The sequence below is a fragment of the Mesocricetus auratus genome, unplaced genomic scaffold (assembly GCF_017639785.1).
Source record: "Mesocricetus auratus isolate SY011 unplaced genomic scaffold, BCM_Maur_2.0 Super-Scaffold_15014, whole genome shotgun sequence".
Taxonomy (NCBI): domain Eukaryota; kingdom Metazoa; phylum Chordata; class Mammalia; order Rodentia; family Cricetidae; genus Mesocricetus; species Mesocricetus auratus.
In genome coordinates, this window is record NW_024429186.1 from 17,590,400 (window position 1) to 17,610,799 (window position 20,400).

The 20,400-nt window shown below is 39.3% G+C and overlaps 1 protein-coding gene and 1 non-coding gene across 2 annotated transcripts in view; one reads left to right on the forward strand and one right to left on the reverse strand.

The window, feature by feature from the left end:
• Window positions 1–20,400, reverse strand: part of LOC101840898 (cation channel sperm-associated protein subunit beta) — a 177,062-nt gene that overhangs the window by 51,160 nt on the left and 105,502 nt on the right. Inside the window, exons 16-18 of the mRNA XM_040742620.1 lie at window positions 11,643–11,797; window positions 5,148–5,302; window positions 15–211 (exon numbers count right to left, since the gene is read on the reverse strand). Coding sequence (XP_040598554.1) covers window positions 15–211; window positions 5,148–5,302; window positions 11,643–11,797 — 507 coding nt within the window. The remainder of the gene's footprint in view (window positions 1–14; window positions 212–5,147; window positions 5,303–11,642; window positions 11,798–20,400) is intronic.
• LOC121139547 lies at window positions 14,861–14,970 on the forward strand. The gene has a single exon (XR_005876463.1). It is a non-coding gene; the product is annotated as a U6 spliceosomal RNA (small nuclear RNA).

The following is a 20,400-nucleotide window of genomic DNA, read 5'->3' on the forward strand; positions in this document are numbered from 1 at the left end:
TACTTTTTACTTACCTTTTGTTGTAATATGAATGTGGTACAAATTGTTTCCAGAATATGAAATGTTAAGAGAACCATATACCAAATAGCTTCCTATATTTCCGTATTCATCTATTCCAAAAGGTTGTATTATGTCTGTGAGAACCGACGTATGAAATCCAAAGGGACCATTCGTATGTACTAATAATTTTCTGATGTAAGCAATTCCACCTCTATGAAAACAAACCAGCAAACATAAAATAGATATCCTAAAGGTTTAAGTAAGTAGATATATTAACATATAATTCACAAATAAAATAAACCAATACTATAATTGATGACAATAATATACCAGTTAACAAATGGCTACTCGGACAACAGTTGGTGAAAGTTTTTACATGTCAACAAAATGGTATATACAACATAAATTTTCACTTAAGATGGGCAAAGATTATCTAGCTAGCTAACTAGCTATCTGTTATCTATCGGTCAGCTATCATCTTTATATTGCTGGGGATCAAACCTAGAACTTCATGAATGTTAAGCAAATGCTCTACCTCTGATCCACACCCCACCCTATAAATACTTTCAAATATCAGAGTTCAGCATAGATGATACTTGAATGAAAATAGATGCATACTCATTACTGCAATGTTTGTAAATTAAGACAAATTTCCTAAAGCAATTTTACACTTCACATATCAATGGAAATGTTCAAATTGATGATATGACTGCCACTAGGCATGATGAAGGAGATATATTGTAGATAAGAGGGAGAGAATAATCAGAGTCATATGGAAGGGCCCAAACTGAACTGGGCCATGAAAGGAGAGTAGAGAGGGAGAAGAAAAGAAAGAGGGAACAAAGAGAGTAGGTAAAATAAAGAGGTCTAATAATCCCAGCACTGTGGAGATGGGTGAAGACACAGAGAGAGGGGGGAGAGAGAAGGAGAAAGAGAGAGACAGAGACCAGAGAGAGATTGCAAGGAGCAAGACAGCACAGAAAGAGAAGCACATCTTACATCATCAGGGAACTGGAAATTAGAATAACAAAATCTAAACACTAACAATGCCAAATGTTGGTAAGGATGTAGGAAAGAAATTCTAATTTATTCCTAGTGAAAATGGAGAAAGGTATGGGGAATTAGGCAGTTTCTTTTAATCTCAATCATATTCTTAACATATGCAATATTCCTATGTATTTACCCAAGTGAAGTGAAAGGGCATATCTACACCACAGGCTGTATGTGGATACTACCAGCGTTCTGTTCTTGGGGAGGGGCTGGGAAGTCTTTCAGTTGGTGAATAGGTTGGAACTGAGGAGATGCTTAGTGTTTAAGAGCACTGGTGGTTCTTACAGAGGACCTGCTCTGATTCCCAGCACCCACAAGGCAGCTCACAACCATTGTAACTCCAGTTCCTGGAGATCCAATGCCCTCTTCTGGGCACCATGGGCACTGGGATACACATAGTGCACAGTTAGGTGCCTGTGTAGCCAAAACACCCATGCATAAAATAAAATAATTTAAAACAATGGGTGAATATTTATATAAACTGTTTCAAACAGACAGTGGATTAATACTCATCATTAAATAATTATCAAGCAATTAGAAGATAATAGGTATCTTAAATTCTTGAAATTAAAATATAATTAAATCTCTCCCCACCTTCTTTCCCTTCCTCCAAATTCTCCATGTCAGATCCTCCCTCATATTGCACCCTTTCAAATTCATTACCTGTTTTTCTCTTGTTGTTATATATATATATATATATATATGTGTGTGTGTGTGTGTGTGTGTATGTGTATAATATGTATATTATATATGTACACAAATCTGCTTAGTCCATTTACTATGTATATGATTACAGAGCTGACAACTTGTTGTTAAATAAACAATTAAGGGGTTCATGCCCTAGGAAGACTATTTTTCCAGCTCTCAGAACACCTTAGTTGACTCTAGTTCTTTATTTATTGATGGGGCCCTATCAAATTTCCTCCTTCTATGTTAGCATGTCTAGTGGTGTAATAATTGTTCAGGTCTTGTTTAAGCAGGGTAATAGGAATATTATAGGCACATTTAAAGAGGTAAAGTCAAATCTCAAAAGGCTGAGTATAACTCCAGTTGTGTGGCATTCTAGAAAAGGTAAAACTAAGGAGACAGCAACAACAACAACAACAACAACAAAAGTTGCCTGTTGCTGTGGAGGCTAGGGTTACTAGATTAGACAGAGTGGAATTTTAGTACACCAAGACTATTATATATGTCCTATAATGCCATCATACATTTGTTCCAAAACCCAGAATGGGCATCAAGAGTGAAGCCTGAGGTGGCCATGGGGTACATGTCTGTTACTTCGGCGCTCAGGAGGCTGAAGCAGGAAGATTAAAGGTTTGAGGTCAGTTTTGGAATACACAGCAATTTCCTCTCTCAAAAAACGGTAAATCCTGCCACAAATTATGAACACTGTGTAAAGATATGTCTGAGTAGGTTATCAGTTGCAGTAGATGGATCTCTGTTAGTTCAATGCCGCACTAGGCTACATGAAATTGATCCAGTATAAAAGAGAATCAGCTCACACAAAGGTGATCTCAGTACTTGGAATCGCATGTCTTTAATTCCAGCATTTGAGATATATAAGGTAAGAGCAGATATTCAGTCTGGAGCATTTTGGTCTGGAATCATGTTGGGACAATTTGTCTCCAGCCACCTTGAGGGCAGGATTGCTTCAGCCTGAGTAGAGGTAAGAGCTACTGGATTGGCTGCTTTGCTTCTCTGATCTTTCAGCTTGAATCCCAATATCTTTTTCTGGGCTTTTATTTTTCATGTTACAAGATCACATTGGGTGAAGTGTTTAAACAGTTATTTTAAAAATCAGGAGCAACAATGAAACCAGATATCTTCTACTTAAGATATTTATTATTAGGCCTGAACACTGTAATAGGAAAAAGCTTAATGTGCTAAAAAATGTTAAGAAATAAACAGAAATTGCATGTAAGTGATATGATTATTTACTTCAAGTGTATCTATGCCTACTAGGAACATCTAAAGGAATATGTAGACAAGCACCAAAATTATTACAAGAATTTAGCAAATACATGATTATGATACAAAGGGAAATGAAACTTTGGCTTTTGTTTCAATTACAAGAAAAGAAAGTATCAACTCATCTCTTTCCTTATGGCTATTAGGCAGACATAATTGGACTATGATTTGTTCCCACCAAGACTCATGCTGAGGGTTTCTTCCTCCACACAGTGGAGGCCAGTGGAGAGGTAAGGTCTGTTCTTGGTTGTCAGTTGACTACATTTGTGATCAACTAAAACCCAAGTGGCTGAGTACACCAGTGAGGGATTTTTTTTCTTAATTAAATAATTTGAAGTGAGCAGACTCACTTTAAAATCTGGATCTTTGGAGGTGCGAAGATACACCTTCAATCAGGGCCAAACCTTCTGGTTGCAGCCTTTAGAAAGAACATGGAAGAAAAACATCTTTTGCTTTTTGCCTGCTTGCTCTTGCTCTCACTGGCAAGTCCATTCCTTTCTGGCATTAGAGCCTACATTTTTGGGATTCTGCAATATACTGAAGACTAGTTGAGACACCCAGCCCTGTGGGCTGAAACAACGACTGGATTATTGAATCTTCCACTGGTAGACTGTTGGACTAGCTCCACCACAGCAAGTTTGCCATTCTAACCCCCCACACACACATTCTATAAGCTGGTTCCTCTAGAGAACAATGAGTAATACGTGAAATGTTTGCATCATGGGAGTACATCCAGTTGTCCTTCTATCTATCTTACACCATCAAGTAAGGTCGCTGCCCTGACCACAGTTGGAAGTCTTAGCTTGGATATTCTAGAAGCTGGAATAAAAAACCCAAACAAAGCTCTTTTCTCTATACATCACCCAGTTTCAAGTGTTCTTTAGTAGAAATAGAAAATGAACTAAGCCGGAACTAAGCAGAAATACAGCAGGATTATCAGCTTTAAGGAAACACCAAACACTAGGATCATTTCCACCATGGAAGCAGACCATGGGGAAAGGAAACAGTATTGACCGGGACACAAGAAAGTAAGCATGAGCCTAAACTGTTACATGTGCCATAGGCGAACATGTGAGTCTGGAAATGCTGGAGCACTTGAGCAAAGGGCCTGATACTCAGTGAAAGCCCCATGGCTTCCCTTTGAAGATTTATGACAAAGACTGGGGCAAGACAGTGACTAGAGACGCTGACAGCACAGGCAACATGAGAAGAATCCGAGTACAAGAAGAAACAGGCTACTACATCACTTGAGTTTCTGAACTTTGTTTCATGGAAGGCAAAACCCCTAATCCACAGAAGACTGGGTATCAGAAACTTGCACACAGGCTTCCAACAGTCAATTGGTGCTATCTGAGGATAACTATCTCCCTCTCAGTCTCTGCCTTCATCCTCCCGCTGCCCTTCTTCCCTAAGACGAGAAAGCTGTGAGTGTGTAAGAAAACAAAGACAGTTCTCTGCAGTGCACAGGCCAATACACTTTACAGAAGAGGGAAGTATAATATAAGCAACATTTCCTTTTCCTAAATTTCTAAGTAACTAATTAAGCAAAATTAGCCTCCAACAAGATGGCACAGTAGATGAATCCCTGTGGGTTGTCCTCTGATCCCACAAGTGGCACACACACACACACACACACAGAGAGAGAGAGAGAGAGAGAGAGAGAGAGAGAGAGAGAGAGAGAGAGAGAGAGAGAATAAATATTTCAAAACAAAAGAAAATTAATTATTAAGGCACTTGAGAAAGATAAATAAATTCCACCCACAAACTAATTGCAGACATAAAGCAGAATTTGGTTGCTTTAAGATATAACCTCTGTTAAGAGACTTTTTTCTCCCTTAAGAAAACCTGAGGAACTCAATATAATAGTCACATAGATAATCAAAAGCCAGAGAAATCCAGTAACAGGCAGAGGCAGGGATATATCAGGGAGTTCATATTAGCCTGGTCAACATAGAAATTTCTAGGCCAGCAAATACTATACAGTGACAATCTGTCTCAAATAGGTATTTAGTCATGAAAGACATTAAAAACTTATTAAACAAACAAATCTTCAAAAAAGTCAGTTAAAATTTTGACTCTGAAGGTCAGCATGTATTCTAAATAAGTGTGAGCAAATAGTCAATTACCTGTGGTTTATCACTTTCCCAAGGTGCATATTTTTAAATATCTTGTTGTATATATTGTGTGCAGGCTCATTCAGAGGAACATATGCAAAGAAAAGCATCTCACTGGGAGAGATATACTGTGGAGCTAATGCAGTATTAAATCCCAAATCAGGAGGCTGAAATTGGAGAAAAAGAAATATTATATGTTGAATGTCTGATGTTGTAATTATAATGCAATACAAATAGCGTGTTTCCCCTCCATATCAAAATGATACTGCTTTACTTATTGATTGAAATAATATGCCTATATACTCTTTGATATCTTTGAGTGTCTGTGTGTGTGTGTGTGAGAGAGAGAGAGAGAGAGAGAGAGAGAGAGAGAGAGAGAGAGAGAGAGAGAGAGAGAACTCAGTTTTCTACAGTGGAGGAAAAGGAAGTCTGATAAATAAGAGCCAGTTTGAGCGTCCTGTGCCCTTTGTAGGAGGCCAAGGTGGTGTAGGTAGTGTATGTGATGAGTTTGGAGGTGCAGATTTTGGAGTTGCGTTATCTATGGTGACCCCACCCTAAATACAACAGATATTGTCATAACTGGATTCTTACTAGGAATGATACTGAGCAAGGACCACTAAGGGCCTTCAAGCTATATTGCTCTGAGTCTCATGGTCTGTGCCTTGAGCCTCATGGTTCTGGTCTCTGCTGGAATATCCCTTTGCTTGAACTTAAGAAATGTTTTCATAGGTTTCTGACATTTAATTCTTTCATCATGAGCTGATCAGTTCTGGAACCTTTTAGTGTGGGAAAATAGAGCTAAATAGTAGCTTTCAAATGGTTGTTGGAGTTGATCATGTGTCTTAGTATGTGCTTGCCTGTGCGTGTGTGCGTGTGTGTGTGTGTGTGTGTGTGTGTGTGTGTGTGTGTTGGAGGTTGTGGGCACTGGGTTTTATCCATCAAGTACTACCTCCAACAAATATTTTCTGTCACGTTTTCCTCCCAGTGTTTGAATTTTGGGTACTCACCAAGAATGAAAGAGATAGGGAAACAGGGTGGCTAAAGAGACAATACTAAATTAATTGCCTCAGTGAAAAACATGATTCTAATCCCCCAATATAATTTGGGTATTTATTTACTCTCTGTGTGCCTTCCTTCCCTCCTAAGGAAATGAGGACAGATAGTTGTTATAAGATGAAGAGTTCACAGCCATGCCCGAAGCAAGTAAGAGATACTGATGGCTTTGTTTTCAGAGAGGATGCATGTGTCATTTTTAGAGAGAACGAAATAAAGTTGTTGAGTCAGAGTTCTTCAAATTTGTCCTGAGTATAAGAATCCCTATAGTTTCTCCATCTTAATAATTTCAACATTCACTAAAGGGAACTAGACCACTTTCTGCAAAACTGTGACATTAGCGAAATTCTGACATGGCTGCTTTTTGACAGTCTATCAGACTGCTCACGTCATCTACTTTGTACATTTGCAGAATCCAGACTCCAGCTCAGAGAACATGCTGGCATCTCCCCTCATGGAATTCCTCTCTTTACTTCGAGTGCATGTCTCAGAAAGAGGATACAAAAGCATCTTCCTCTCCACCTGTAGCAGTGGCCTGGTATACAGATTGATCTTTTAACGAATATATAATTTAATATATTTATTCAAATAATAAGTGTATAAATGCCTTCCTTCTGTGCTAGTTTACTCTCTAGTGCTGACCATAAGTAACTAGGGGAGGAAATGGCTTATTTCAGATTGTAGCTTTAGTCCACCAGGAAGGAAAATTATGTCAGGAACCTAGGAAATGAAGCAGAAGCCATGTAAGAATGCTTCTTGCTGTGACTGCCCACATTAATCAGCAATCAAGAAAATGCCTCAGAGACTTGGCTCCAAGCCAGTCTGATGTAAGCAAGTCATCAAAAGACATGATTCTTCCCAGATGTATCTGTTTGTGTCAAGTTGACAAAACCCAGCCAACACAGCTTGCATACATGTGCCACATATGTGTACTTACTGCTTTTAGAGGTAATAAACCTATATTGGATAATCTGGAGCTGTAATTATGGATGGTTTAGTCACCGTGTGATTTCTGAATACCAAATTCTGATCTTCAGAAATACCACATTATACATTATAAATATTAAATTATGCATCTATGATCATCTGTGGAGGACAGAAAAATTGTGCTCTATGTTAGCAATAATAAGGAATAAACTAAGGAGCAGGAAAATTTAATATGGAAAGTAAAAGGCAAGTTAACCCCCAGAAACAGCTGACCAGACAAAGGTTAACTCTTGAATCCCAGGCATCAGCCTGGGAATCCAGCATGGGACTGATCAAGACCCCCTGAATCTGGGTGTCAGTGAGGAGGCCTAGGGAATCTATTGAGCCTTGGGCAGCAGATCAGTACCCATCCCAAGTATACACACGGACTTTGGACTCCCATAGAACAATGTGAGGTGCACTCTCACCCTGAACTCTTGGGGAAGGGTCTAGGCCCTGCCCTATACGAAATGACAGACTATGGACACCCCCATGGAGGGCCTCACCCTCCCTGGGGGAATGAGAGGATAACAGGGGGGGTTGGGGGAGGGCACGGGAGGAGGGGAGGGAATGGGAGAGGGACCTGGAACTGACTTGTGAAGCAACCTCGTTTCTTATCTAAATTTAAACTGGAAAATAAAATTAAAAAATTATATATCATTAAGGACAAGATTTTCTTTGTTGTTTTTAAGTCTTTTTATTTCTAAATTTAAATTAGAATTAAGGTTGCTTCATATGTCAATCCCAGGTCCCTCTCCCTCTCCCTCCTCTCCTCCCACGCCCTCACTCCAACCCCTCTATTCTCCCCCTCCATCAGTACCCACTCCTTTCCCCAGGGAGGGTGAGGCCCTCCATGGGGGAATCTCAAGAGTCTGTCATTTGATTCAGGGCAGGGCCTAGGCCCTCTCCCAAGACTCCGGGCTGAGAGAGCATCTCTCATTGTGGGATGGGCACCAAAGTCCATTTGTATTCCAGGGATAAATACTGATCTACTACCCAAGATCCCATAGTTTGCCTAGGCCTCCTCACTGATATGCACATTCAGGGGTCTGGATCAGTCCCATACTGGATTCCCAGCCAGCAGTCTGGGGTTCAAGAGCTCCCCCTTGTTCAGGTCAGCTATTTTTGTGGGTTAAACGGGCCTAGTCTTGACCCCTATGCTCATCAGTCCTCCCTCTCTGTCACTAGGTTCCTTGAGTTCAGCTCAAGGTTTAGCTGTGGCTGCCTGCCTCTGCTTCCATCAGTCATTGGATGAAGGTTCTGATTCCTAGACTCTCTGGCCATGGGATTGTAGGCTGGCACTCCCCTGGTCCATGTCTAAAATTCATATATGAGTGAGTACACACAATGCTTGCCTTTTTGTGACTGGGTTACATCACTCAGGATGGTTTCTTCTAGTGCCATCCATTTGTCTGCAAATTTCAAGATTCCTAGATTGTTATTTTTTCTACTGAATAGAACTCCATTGTGTAAATGTACTGCATTTTCTCTATCCATTCTTCAATTGAAGGGCATCTAGGTTGCTTCCAGGTTCTGGCTATTACAAATAATGCTGCTATGAACATAGTGGAACAGATGTCCTTGTTGTATGAAGGTACATCTTTTGGATATATGCCTAGGAGTGGAATTGCTGGGTCTTGTGGTAGGCTGATTCCCATTTTCCTGAGGAATCTCCATACTGATTTCCAAAGTGGCTGTACAAGTTGGCACTTCCACCTGGTGGGGGAAGTCTTTCTGTGTATGTGCTTATCTTATTGGTTGTTGAATAAAGCACCATTGACCAATAGGGAAGCAAGATAGGTGGGACTAGAAGTTGAGGAGGATTCTCGGGAAGAGAGACATGGAGTCACCATGTAGGACATGGGAGAAGTAACATTCCCGGACCTTCCTCCGGTGAGAGACATGGAAATATTTAGATTAGCAATTATAGGTTAAATAGTCAGAGCTAGCCAGTAAGAAACCAAGCAAATGGCCAACAGCTTCATAATTAATATAGTATCTTTTGTATTATTTGGGGGTTGAAACTGCAGCAGGGCCCAGGCAGTTGGAGGGGAAAACTATATGTTACACCCCTTTCTCCACATCCCCTCCAGCATAAATTGTCAGTGGTGTTTTTGATTTTAGCCATTCTAACATGAGTAAGATGGTATCTCACAGTTTTGATTTGCATTTCCTTGATAGCTAGGAATGTTGAGCACTTTCCCAAGTTTCTCTTAGCCATTTTAGTCTCCTCTATTGAGAATTCTCTATTTAGTTCTGTAACCCTTTTTGATTGTTTCCTTTGGTGTTTTGGAGACTTGCTTCTTGAGTTCTTTGTAAATTTTAGAAATCAGCCTTCTGTCAGATGTGGGGTTAGTGAATATCTTTTCCCATTCTGTGGGCTGCCTTTTTGTCTTGCTGACTGTGTCCATTGCCTTACAGAAGCTTCTGAGTTTCAGGAGGTCCCATGTATTAATTGTTGACCTCAGTTTCTGTGCTACTGGTGTTATGTTCAGGAAGCAGTCTCCTGTACCAATTCATTCAAGGTTACCACCCACTTTCTCTTCTAAGAGATTCAGTGTGGCTGGATTTATGTGGAGGTCTTTGATCCATTTGGACTTAAGTTTTGTGCATGGTGATAGACATGGATCTATCTGCATTCTTCTACATGCCAGCATCCAGTTATGCCAGCACCATTTGTTGAAGATGATTTCTTTTTTCCATTGTATAGTTTTAGCTTTAGATCAGATGTGCATACATGCATGGGTTAATATCAGGGTGCTCAATTCGATTCCATTGGTTTACCTGTCTATTTCTGTGCCAATAAAAAGCTGGTCATGGGGGAACAGGAAGTTGAGGGGGTGGGGGTAGAATAGGGAGAAGAGGGAATCATAGGATCGAATACAGATCAGGCACCAGAGCGACCTCGAGTGATCTAAAGGGATAACACCAATTGGCAAGCTAAGCAATAGTGGAGAGACCACCTCGAATGCCCATTCCTGATAATGAACTTGATGTCTATAACCATCCGGGAGCCTTCATCCTGTGACTGATGGAAGCAGAGGCAAACACACAATTAATCACTGAACTGAACCCAAGGAACCCAGTGACAGAGAGAGAGGAGTGATGAGCAAATTGGCAAAGAATGGGCTGGCAAAACCAGCAGAGACAGCTGATCTGAACAGGGGAGAGCTCTTGGACCCCAGACTGACAGTGGGGAGGCCAGAATGGGACTGATCTGGACCCCCCAAATGTGAGTGTCAGCGAGAAGGTCTGGGCAACCTATGGGGCCCTGAGCTGTGGATCAGTGTCTATCCCTGATATACAAACAGTCTTCGTGTGCCTATAGCACAAAGAGGGATGCTCTCTCAGCCTGGACTCTTAGGGGAGTGCCTGGACCCTACCCAGAGTAAAATGACAGACTCTGATGTCCCCTATGTGGAAGGATTTCGCAATAGGGTGGAAGGGTGGGGGGGAAGGGGAGTGTGGGAGGAGGGGAGGGAGAGGGAACTGGGATTGACATGTAAAACAAGCTATTTAAAATTTTAAAAAAGATAAAATAAAATTTAAAAAAATTATACAAAGCTCACAGCTTTAAAAAAGCTGTTAGTAGGACTACAGCTCTATAATAAAGCTTGAAATCAGGGATGGTGATGCCTCCAGATATGGCTTTGTTGAATAGGGTTGTTTTGTCTATCCTGGGTCTTTTGTTTTTCTATATAAAGTTGATTATTGTTCTTTCAAGGTCTGTGAAGAATTGTGCTGGTATTTTAATGGGGATTGCATTGAATCTGTAGATTGCTTTTGGCAGGATTGCCAATTTTACTACATTGATCCTACCTATCCAAGAACATGGAAGATCTTTCTATTTTCTGGTGTCCTCTTTAATTTCTTTCTTTAAAGACTCAAAGTTCTTGCGATGCAAGTCTTTCACTTGTTTGGTTAGCGTTACCCCTAAGGTATTTTATGTTGTTTGTGGCAATTGTAAAGGGTGATGTTTCTTTGAAGGTAGAATATAAAATCCACCAGGAGCTAAGTTACTTCTCACAGATCTGTTTTAGACTTGTTCTGATGTGAAACCTTGTATGAGGATACCCATGGGGCTTGGAGAAGATTTTTGGAGCTGTTCATGTTGTATACAAAGTTTTCCTTTGGCAAAGAGTGTTGGTCCGGATAGGTCTGGATATGGCTCAGCTGTTAAGAACACACACTTGCTCTGGTAATGGACCTGCATTTGGTTTTCAGGGACCCTGCCAAGTGGCTCACAACTGCCAGTAACTCCAGCTTTAGGGTAAAACCCAGCACCTATAGCATCCACAAAAACCTGCCTTTATATATGTACACACACACACACACACACACACACACACACACACACACACACACAATTTAAAAACCTTAAAAGGGTTTGCATTGAGGAAAACATTTTCTCATTCATTGTCCTGAACATTGAATGTGGCATCTGTTCTCAAAACAAGGCAAACAGTTTCAGTGCATCATGTTACTGACCTTTCCAAAAATCAGATGAGAAGCACGAGTGCCTGAAGGTGATGAGCCAGTGTCAAAGCGTTCTGGAGTCAGTTTGTGTAGGAATCCCAACTGATCATAGTATATTATGTAAACTTTATCACTACATTTTCCACTCAGAGTGTATCTTGTCAATCCTGTTAGGAAACAAATGGAACTCTTTTGATACTGATATAGTATAAGTAGAAGAAACTTCGTATTATACCTGTAAATTTTGTTGTTTAAATTAAGGATGAGAGTAGGGCTCTGAGACTTGTAAGTTAGTAAAATACATGCTACTTTCTGTTACACCCTTGAAAAGTCTTTTGTAGGTCCTCTTCATTACAGAACATCTTCACCAAAGTGGGCAGTAGAACAGAGCAAAGGGGTTGTCTAGTCAAGGGATGTGGAAGAAAGGTGGTTTAGTCTTCCTGATAGTGTTGTCTCTTCCCGAAACTGTCAACTTAGATTACTGTTTGTCCAGGATCTCTTGTGCTTCTGCAAGGATTTTAAATTGTTTTGTCTCTTTCTGTGATGAACAGAACTGGAGTTTGAAGGCAAGGGTGTAATGATTTCATTAGACCCAAGATAAATGATAAGGGGTGTTTATTAGGGAACACTTACACAAATAATAATAAAGAATCGTGGGTGTGCTTCTCTGTCCTTCCTATCGGATCTGCTGCCCCAAGACAAAGAGCATGTGAAAGAGACTATGCCTCACCCTACCCTTTTTTTGCTTCCATCCACCTGAAACCATGCCCAAAGAGGTGTGTCCACCATTACAGGTTCACAGGCAAGATGCCACTACAGAACTTTGACTGTGCTTGTATGGAACCTGTAGATTGCTTTTGATAGGGCAGCCTGTTTTACAACAGTGATTCTTCCAATTCAGGAGCATTAGGAGTCTTTCCATTCTCTAGTGTTTTTCTCAACTTAATTCTTTGGTGTTTTAAAGTTTTCATTGTAGAGATCCTTCCCATCCTTTGTTATATTTATTACAATGTATTTCACCTATCAAGGCTACTGTGAATGGGATTTTTGATTTTCCTTAACACGTTGCCTGAAGGTTTGTTATATTATTATACTGATATGTGTTCCTATGGTCCTTGTATTCTGAGATTTTTAAAACTTTAAACATGAAGGGATGTCGGACTTTGCCAAAGAACCTTTTGTGTCTGATGACCATGTAATTTCTAAACTAGAGTCCATTTATGTGATTTATAAAATTTATAGGTTTACATATTGAACCAATCCAGAATCTCTGGAGTAAAACCAGCTTGATAATGGTGAGTAATGTTTTTGATGAGTTTTTTGTTGTTGTTGTTGTTTGTTTTGGTTTGGTTTGGTTTGGTTTAGTTTTTGGTTTTTTTTCGAGACAGGGTTTCATTGTGTTGTTTTGGAGGCTTTCCTGGAAGTCACTCTGTAGACCAAGCTGGCCTCGAACTCACAGAGATCCGCCAGTTTCTGACTCCTGAGTACTGGGATTAAAGGCATGCGCCACCACCGCCCGGCAGATGAGTTCTTACGTTTAGTTTGCAAGTGCTTCTTTGACCTTTTTTTGGCCTAAGTTCATCACATAATTTAGTGTTTTTGTTTTGTTTTTGTTTTGTTATCAGGGTAATATTAGCTTCAAAAAGAATTGAGAAGGGTTGGCATAGAGGAGCATGTCTTTAAACCCTGCACTAGGGAAGCAGAGGAAGACATATTTCTGTGAGTCTGAGGCTAGCCTGGTACAGTTCATGTGTTCCATGTCAGTCAGAGCTACATAGTGTAAGGTCCTGTTTTCAAAAGTGAGAGAAAACAAGGCTAAGTTTGGTAATATTTCTTCATTTCTGTTTAATGGAATAGTTTGGGAAGCACTAATGCCACTCCTTTGAAGGCGCAGTAAAACAAACAAGTCAGTTTAACAGGGGCTGGACATTTTTAATCTTACTGCTTGTTATATATATTCAAATTATTTATCTCATCTTTGATTACTTTCGGTAGGTCACACATATCCACAAATTTAAACGTTTCTTTTAGATTTTCAAATTTAGTAGAATATATATTTTAAAATAAGGCCTAACAATTTTGTAAATTTCATTGGTATTTTCATAATACCCCACATTGTGGTGATATTTTGTTTGTATTCTAACAAATAAAGCTTGCCCCCAGTGGCCACAACTATGAGGTTCACAGAAAATTTTCTACCAGGCAAATTTCTATACTATGCTAGAATCCAGAGACGAAACAGAACCCAAGGAAAAAACCACCCACCCAACAAAGACAAAAGCAAAAATCAGCACCTAGAGTTATAAGCATTCCAGTCACAAAAGGTATGATGTGAGTGTAAAAACACAATCAATAACAGTCAGGACAATATGTCTCCATTAGAGACCAGCAACCCGACTACTACAGGAGACTGTGAATATTCTAACAGTTGAAGCACAAGGAAAAGACCTTAATATGGCCTGTCTGAAAATAATAGAAATTAAAGAAATTAAAGTCTTCCTATAATTCAATAAGAATGAAGACACAACATACCCAAACCTATGGGACACTTTGAAAGCAGTGCTACGAGGAAAGTTCATAGCAATAAGTGCCCACTTGAAGAAACTGGAGAATAGTTACACTAGAGATTTAACAGCGTAGCTGAAAGCTCTAGAACACAAAGAAGCAAACTCACCCAGGAGGAGTAGACACCAGGCAATCTATGGGGCTTTGGGTAGTAGATCAGCATTCTTCCCTGGCATACAAATGGACTTTGGGTGCCCATTCCACAACGAGAGACACAATCTCACCTCTTGGGAAGGGTCTAGGCCCTGCCCTGAATGAAATGACAGACTGTGGACACTCTCATAGAGGTCCTTACCCTCCCTGGGGAAAGTATGGGGTATTGGGGGGGTTGGTGGCAGGGCGTGGGAGGAAGGGAGGAAAAGGGGGAGGGACCTGGGATTGACATGCGAAGCAACCTTGTTTCTAATTTAAATTTAAAAATAAAAATAAAAACAAACCACAATCAATAACAACCAGGACAATATGTCTCCATTAGAGCCCAGCAACCTGCTACTTCAGGAGGTTGTGAATATTCTAACAGTTGAAGCACAAGAAAAAGACTTTAATATGACCTGTATGAAAATAATACAGGGCCTCAAAGAGGAAATAAATAAATCCCTTACAGAAATCCAGGAAAACACAAACAAACAATGGAGGAAACACATAAAAATGTTCAAGCCTGGAAAATGCTTCTTGGTTCAGCAGCACATATACTAAAATTTGAATGCTATAGAGAAAACTAGTTTGGCCCTTGTGCAAGGATTACACACAATTTCATGAAGAGTTCCATATTTTTATACATAATCACACACCAGAAACACACACACACACACACGCACACACACACACCATTACCAAAACCAAAAAAATAATGGAAATTAACCATCACTGGTCATTAATCCACCTATAAAAAGATACAGGCTAGCAGAATGGATCCATTCTTTTGGTGCGTACAAGAAACACACCTCAACTTTAAAGACAGACATTACCTCAGTGTGAAAAATGGGCCTAGGAAACAAGCCAGATATAGCTATCCCAATAGCTAACAAACTAGACTTAAAACTAAAATTAAAATATGGATGACATTTCATATTCATCAAAGGAAAAAAACATCAAGATGAAGTCTCACATCTGAACAGTTATGCCTCATATATAATGACACACATACTTGTAAAGGAAATATTGCCAAATATTAGATCACACATCAAACCCACAAATCAATGGTGGGAGTCTTCAACAACACACTCTCAACAAGGAGCAGTTCTACCAGACATAAACTTAACAGAGAAACAAAGGAACCAACAGATATTATGAACCAAATGGACTTAAACGACATCTACAGAATATTTCACCCAAACACAAAATAATACACTTTCTTCTCAGCATCTCATGGTACCTTTTCTAAAATCAACCACATACTTGATCACAAAAAAATCTCAACAGGTATTAAAAACTTGAATAAACCCATTGGATAACTATGGCCTCAGATTATAATACAACAACAACACAAATTTCAGAAAGTCTTCAAACTCATGTAAACTGAACAACTCTCATCTGAATTATCAATGGGTCAAGGAAGAAATAGAGAAAGAAATAGAAATACTTCCTAGATTCCAATGAAATGAATCCGCAGCATATCCAAACTTATGGGACACTATGAAAACAGTGCTAACAGGAGTGTCCATAGCAATAAGTGCCTATGTAAAGAATCTGGAGAAATCTCACACTAGTAACTTAACAGCACACCTGAAAGCCCTAGAACATAATGAATCAAACTCACCCAGAAGGAGTAGATGGCTAAAAATAATCAAAGTGAGGATTGAAATCAATACAATAGAAACAAAGAGAACAATACAAAAAAATCAAAGAAATTAAGAGTTGGTTCTTTGAGAAAAATAACAACATAGACAAACCCTTATCCAAACACACCAAAAGGCAGAGAGAGACTATCAGAATTAACATAATCAGAAACAAAAGGGGGGACATAGCAACAGACACTGAGGAAATCCAGAGAATCATTAGGTTACACTTCAAAAACTTGTACTCTACAAAACTGGAAATTTCTAAGAGAAATGTACAATTTTTTATAGGTACCACACACCAAAATTAAATCAAGATAAACAATTTAAATGGACATATAATCCCCAAGAAGATAGAAGCTGCTAGTAAAAGTCTCCAACCACTCCCCCCACCAAAAATGTCCAGGGCCAGTTAGATTTAGGACAGAATTCTACCAGAATTTCAAAGGAGAGATAATGCCAATACTACTTAAATTGTGCCACGCAACTGATAAATAGGAACATTGCCAAATTCTTTTTATGAGGCAATAGTTACCCTGATACCTAAATCACACATGGATGTAACAAAGAGAGAGAATTACAGATCAATATCACTAATGAACATTGATGAAAAGGTACTCATTAAAATACTGAAAAATTGAACCCAAAAACAAATCAGAAAAATTATCCAGCATGATCAAGTAATCTTCATCCCAGAGATGCAGAAAATCTGTCAATGTAATCCACTACATAACAAAATGAAGGGGAAAAAATCAAAAATGAAGGAACTTTAAATCTTTAAAGAGAGAAACTAAAGAAGATATCAGAAAATGAAAAGATCTCTCATGCTCTTAGATCAGTAGGATTAACATAGCAAAAATTCAACCTTACCAAAAGCAATCTATAGGTTCGATGCAATACCCATCATAATCCCAACACAATTCTCCACAGACCTTAAAGGAACAATACTCAACTTCATATGAAAAAACAAACAACCCAGGATATCCAAAACAATCCTGTAAAATAAAGGAATGTCTATAGGCTTCACCATTCCTGACTTCAAGCACTATTATAGAGCTACAGTAATGAAAACAGCTTGGTATTGGCATGAAAACAAACAACTGGACCAATGGAATCAAATTGAAGACTATGATATTAATCCACACACCTATGAACACTTGATTTTTTATGATAAAGCTATAATTATACAATGTTTTTTTAAAAAGCATCTTTAGAAAATGGTGCTGGAATAACTAGAGGTTGACATGTAGAAGAATGCAAATAGATCCATATCTATAAGCATGCACACAACAGAAGTCCAAATGGATCAAAGACCTCAACATAAATCCATCCACACTGAACCTCACAGAAGAGAAAGTAGGAAACACACTTGTACACATTGGCACAGGAGACCACTTTCTATATATAACCACAGAAGCACAAACACTAAGAGCAACAATGAATAAATGGGACCTCTTTAAAATGAGAAGCTTCTATAAGGCAAAGAACATGGACTAAACAGAGAATTCTCAACAGAAGAAATTCAAGTGGCTAACAGACATTTAAGGAATTGCTCAACCACCTTAGCCATCAAGGAAATACAAATCAAAACTTCTCTGAGATATCATCTTACATTTGTTGGGATGGCTAGGATCAAAAACATCAATGACAGCTTATGCTTGAGGGGATGTAGAGAAGAGGGAACCCTCCTCCATTGCTGGGGGAAATGCAAGCTTGTACAGTCACTTTGGAAATCAATATGGGGATTTCTCAGTAAATTGGGGTTCAATCTATCTCAAAACCCAACAATACCACTTTTAGGTATACACCCAAAGGAACCACACTCATAAGATGAACATGTTTGCTCAACTATGTTCATAGCAGCATTATGCATAATAGTCAGAAACCTGGAAATTACCTAGATGCCCCTCATCTAAAGATTGGATGAAGAAAATGTGGTACATTTACACAATGGAGTACTACTCAGTGGTAAAAGAAAATGATTCCTTGAAGTTTGCAGGCAAATGCAAAGAACTGAAAAAAAACATTCTGAGTGAGATAACCTAGACCCAGAAGACAAATATGGTATATACTCACTCATAAAAGGATATTAGACAGAAAGCAAAGGATAACCATCCAAGAGTCTACAATCCCAGAGAAACTAGGTATTAAAGAGGACCCTAAGAGTGGCATGCATGGATCTGCCTCAGAAGGAGAAATATACATGATCTCCTGATACCTTCATCCAGTAACTGATGCAGAGATTCACAACTAACCACTGAACCCAGATCCTATAGTCTAGTCAAAGAGATTGGAGGAGTGATAATATGGACAAAGGGGTCAAGACGATGATAGGGAAAGCCACAGAAACAGCTGATCCAAATGAGTAGAAGCTCAGTGACTCCAGACTAATAGCTGGGGAACCTGAACAGGACTGAATTAGGTCCCCTGAATGCAGGTGACAGTGGGTAGCTTGTGAAGTTTGTGAGACCCCTGGAAGTGGGATCAGGAGCCATCCCTAAAGAATTAACTGGCTTTTTGGAATGCATTTCCTATGGAGAGATAGCCTAGACACGGATGTGGGGGCCTTTGGTCCTGCCTCGATGTGGTAATGGGACAGAATTTCATGACTCCCCATTAGAGGCCTTACCTACTCTGGGGAGCAAATAGGAAGTGGGATAAGGGGATGGAGCGGGGAGCGAAAAGAGAGGAAGAAAGGGAATGGGATTATTACCTTAATAAAAAAGAACTGCTGGAGGTATCAGCATCCCAGATTTCAAGTTGAACTACAGAACTATAACATGCTATTAGCATAAAAACAGACACATTGATAAATGGATTCAAGTTGAAGACCCAGACATAATTCTATGACTTATGAACTCCTATTTTTTACAAAATTGGAAGCCAGAAATACACAGTGGAGAAAAGATAGCATCTTGTCAAACTGGAAAACTCCACATAGAGGAATGAAAATAGATCCATGTTTATTAACCTGCAGAAAACTCAACTCACATTGATCACGGACTTCAACATAAGACCAGATACCCTGAATCTGATGGAAGAGAAAGTAGGGTAGATGATTTAACTCACTTGCACAGGAAAAGAGTCTTTGAACAGAACACTAATAGAACAGGTAATAGGGTCAACAATTAATAAATGGAACCTCATGAAGCTGAAAGGCTTTTGTATGACAAAGAACACCAACATTCAAACAAAACAGCAGCCTACAGAATGGAAAAAGATCTTAACCAATTACACATCTGATAGAGGGTTAGTATCTAGATTATTGTTCAACATCCTTAGGCATCAGAGAAATGCAAATCAAGATTAATTTGAGATTCTGAAAGATGAAACACAAATGGCTGAGAAAACCTTTTCAAAAATATTCAACACCCATAGTCATCAAAGAAATGCAAATTAAACTACTTTAAAATTTTATGTTGCACTAGTCAGAATGGCCAACATCAATTAAACAAATGCCAGCTCATGTTAAGAGGATGTGGGGAAAGAGGAACACTTAATTATTGCTGATGGTTGTGCAAACATGTATAGTCACCATGGAAACCAATGTTGCAGTTCCTCAGGAAACTGGGAATAGATCTACAGCAAGATCCAGCTGTACCATTCTTGCCTATATATCCAAAGGATTCTACATCTTACTCTATAAATACTTGCTCATCCATATTCATTGCTACTCTTTCATAAGAGCTGGAAATTGGACCCCTTTCCGCTGTGGTTATTCAAGTTGAAACACACATGTCTAAAGCTTAAAATCTAACATCCACATATAAAAGAGAACATGCTTTTTGGGGTCTGGGTTAACACACTCAGGATGATTCTGTTAGCTCCATCCAGTTTTCTGAAAATTTAATTTTTCTTAACAGTTAAACAAATTATTTTATTGTACAAATATTGCATGTTTTCATTATCCATTCAGCAGTTTATGAACATCTAGACTCTATACAATTTCTGGCAGTACCCTGTAGTGATATTTTGTTTGTGATCTAACAAAGCTTGCCTGAAGATCAGAGTGCAGAGCCAAGCCACTAGTTAGCCATAGAGGCCAGCCAGTGGTGGCACACACCTTTAATACCAGCACTCAGGAGGCAGAGTCAGATAAATCTCTGTGAGTTCAAGGCCCCCCCCCAGGCTATATGGTCTAAAAGAGAAACAGAGTTTACACTTTTTATTCCAGTACTTGGGATCACATGCCTTTAATCCCAGCAATAGGGAGGTGGAGACAGGAGTTATATGGTTGGGGGGGGAGAGGAATATAAGGCAGGAGGAGACAGGAGATCAGAGAATTCAGTCTGAGGATTTGTAGGGGCAGAATCCCCCCCCCCAATCTTTGGTCTAAGGATTCAGTAGAGGTAAGACCTAGTAGCTGGGTGCTCTGCTTCTCTGATTTTTCAGCATTAACACCTATATCTGAGTCTGGATTTTTATTA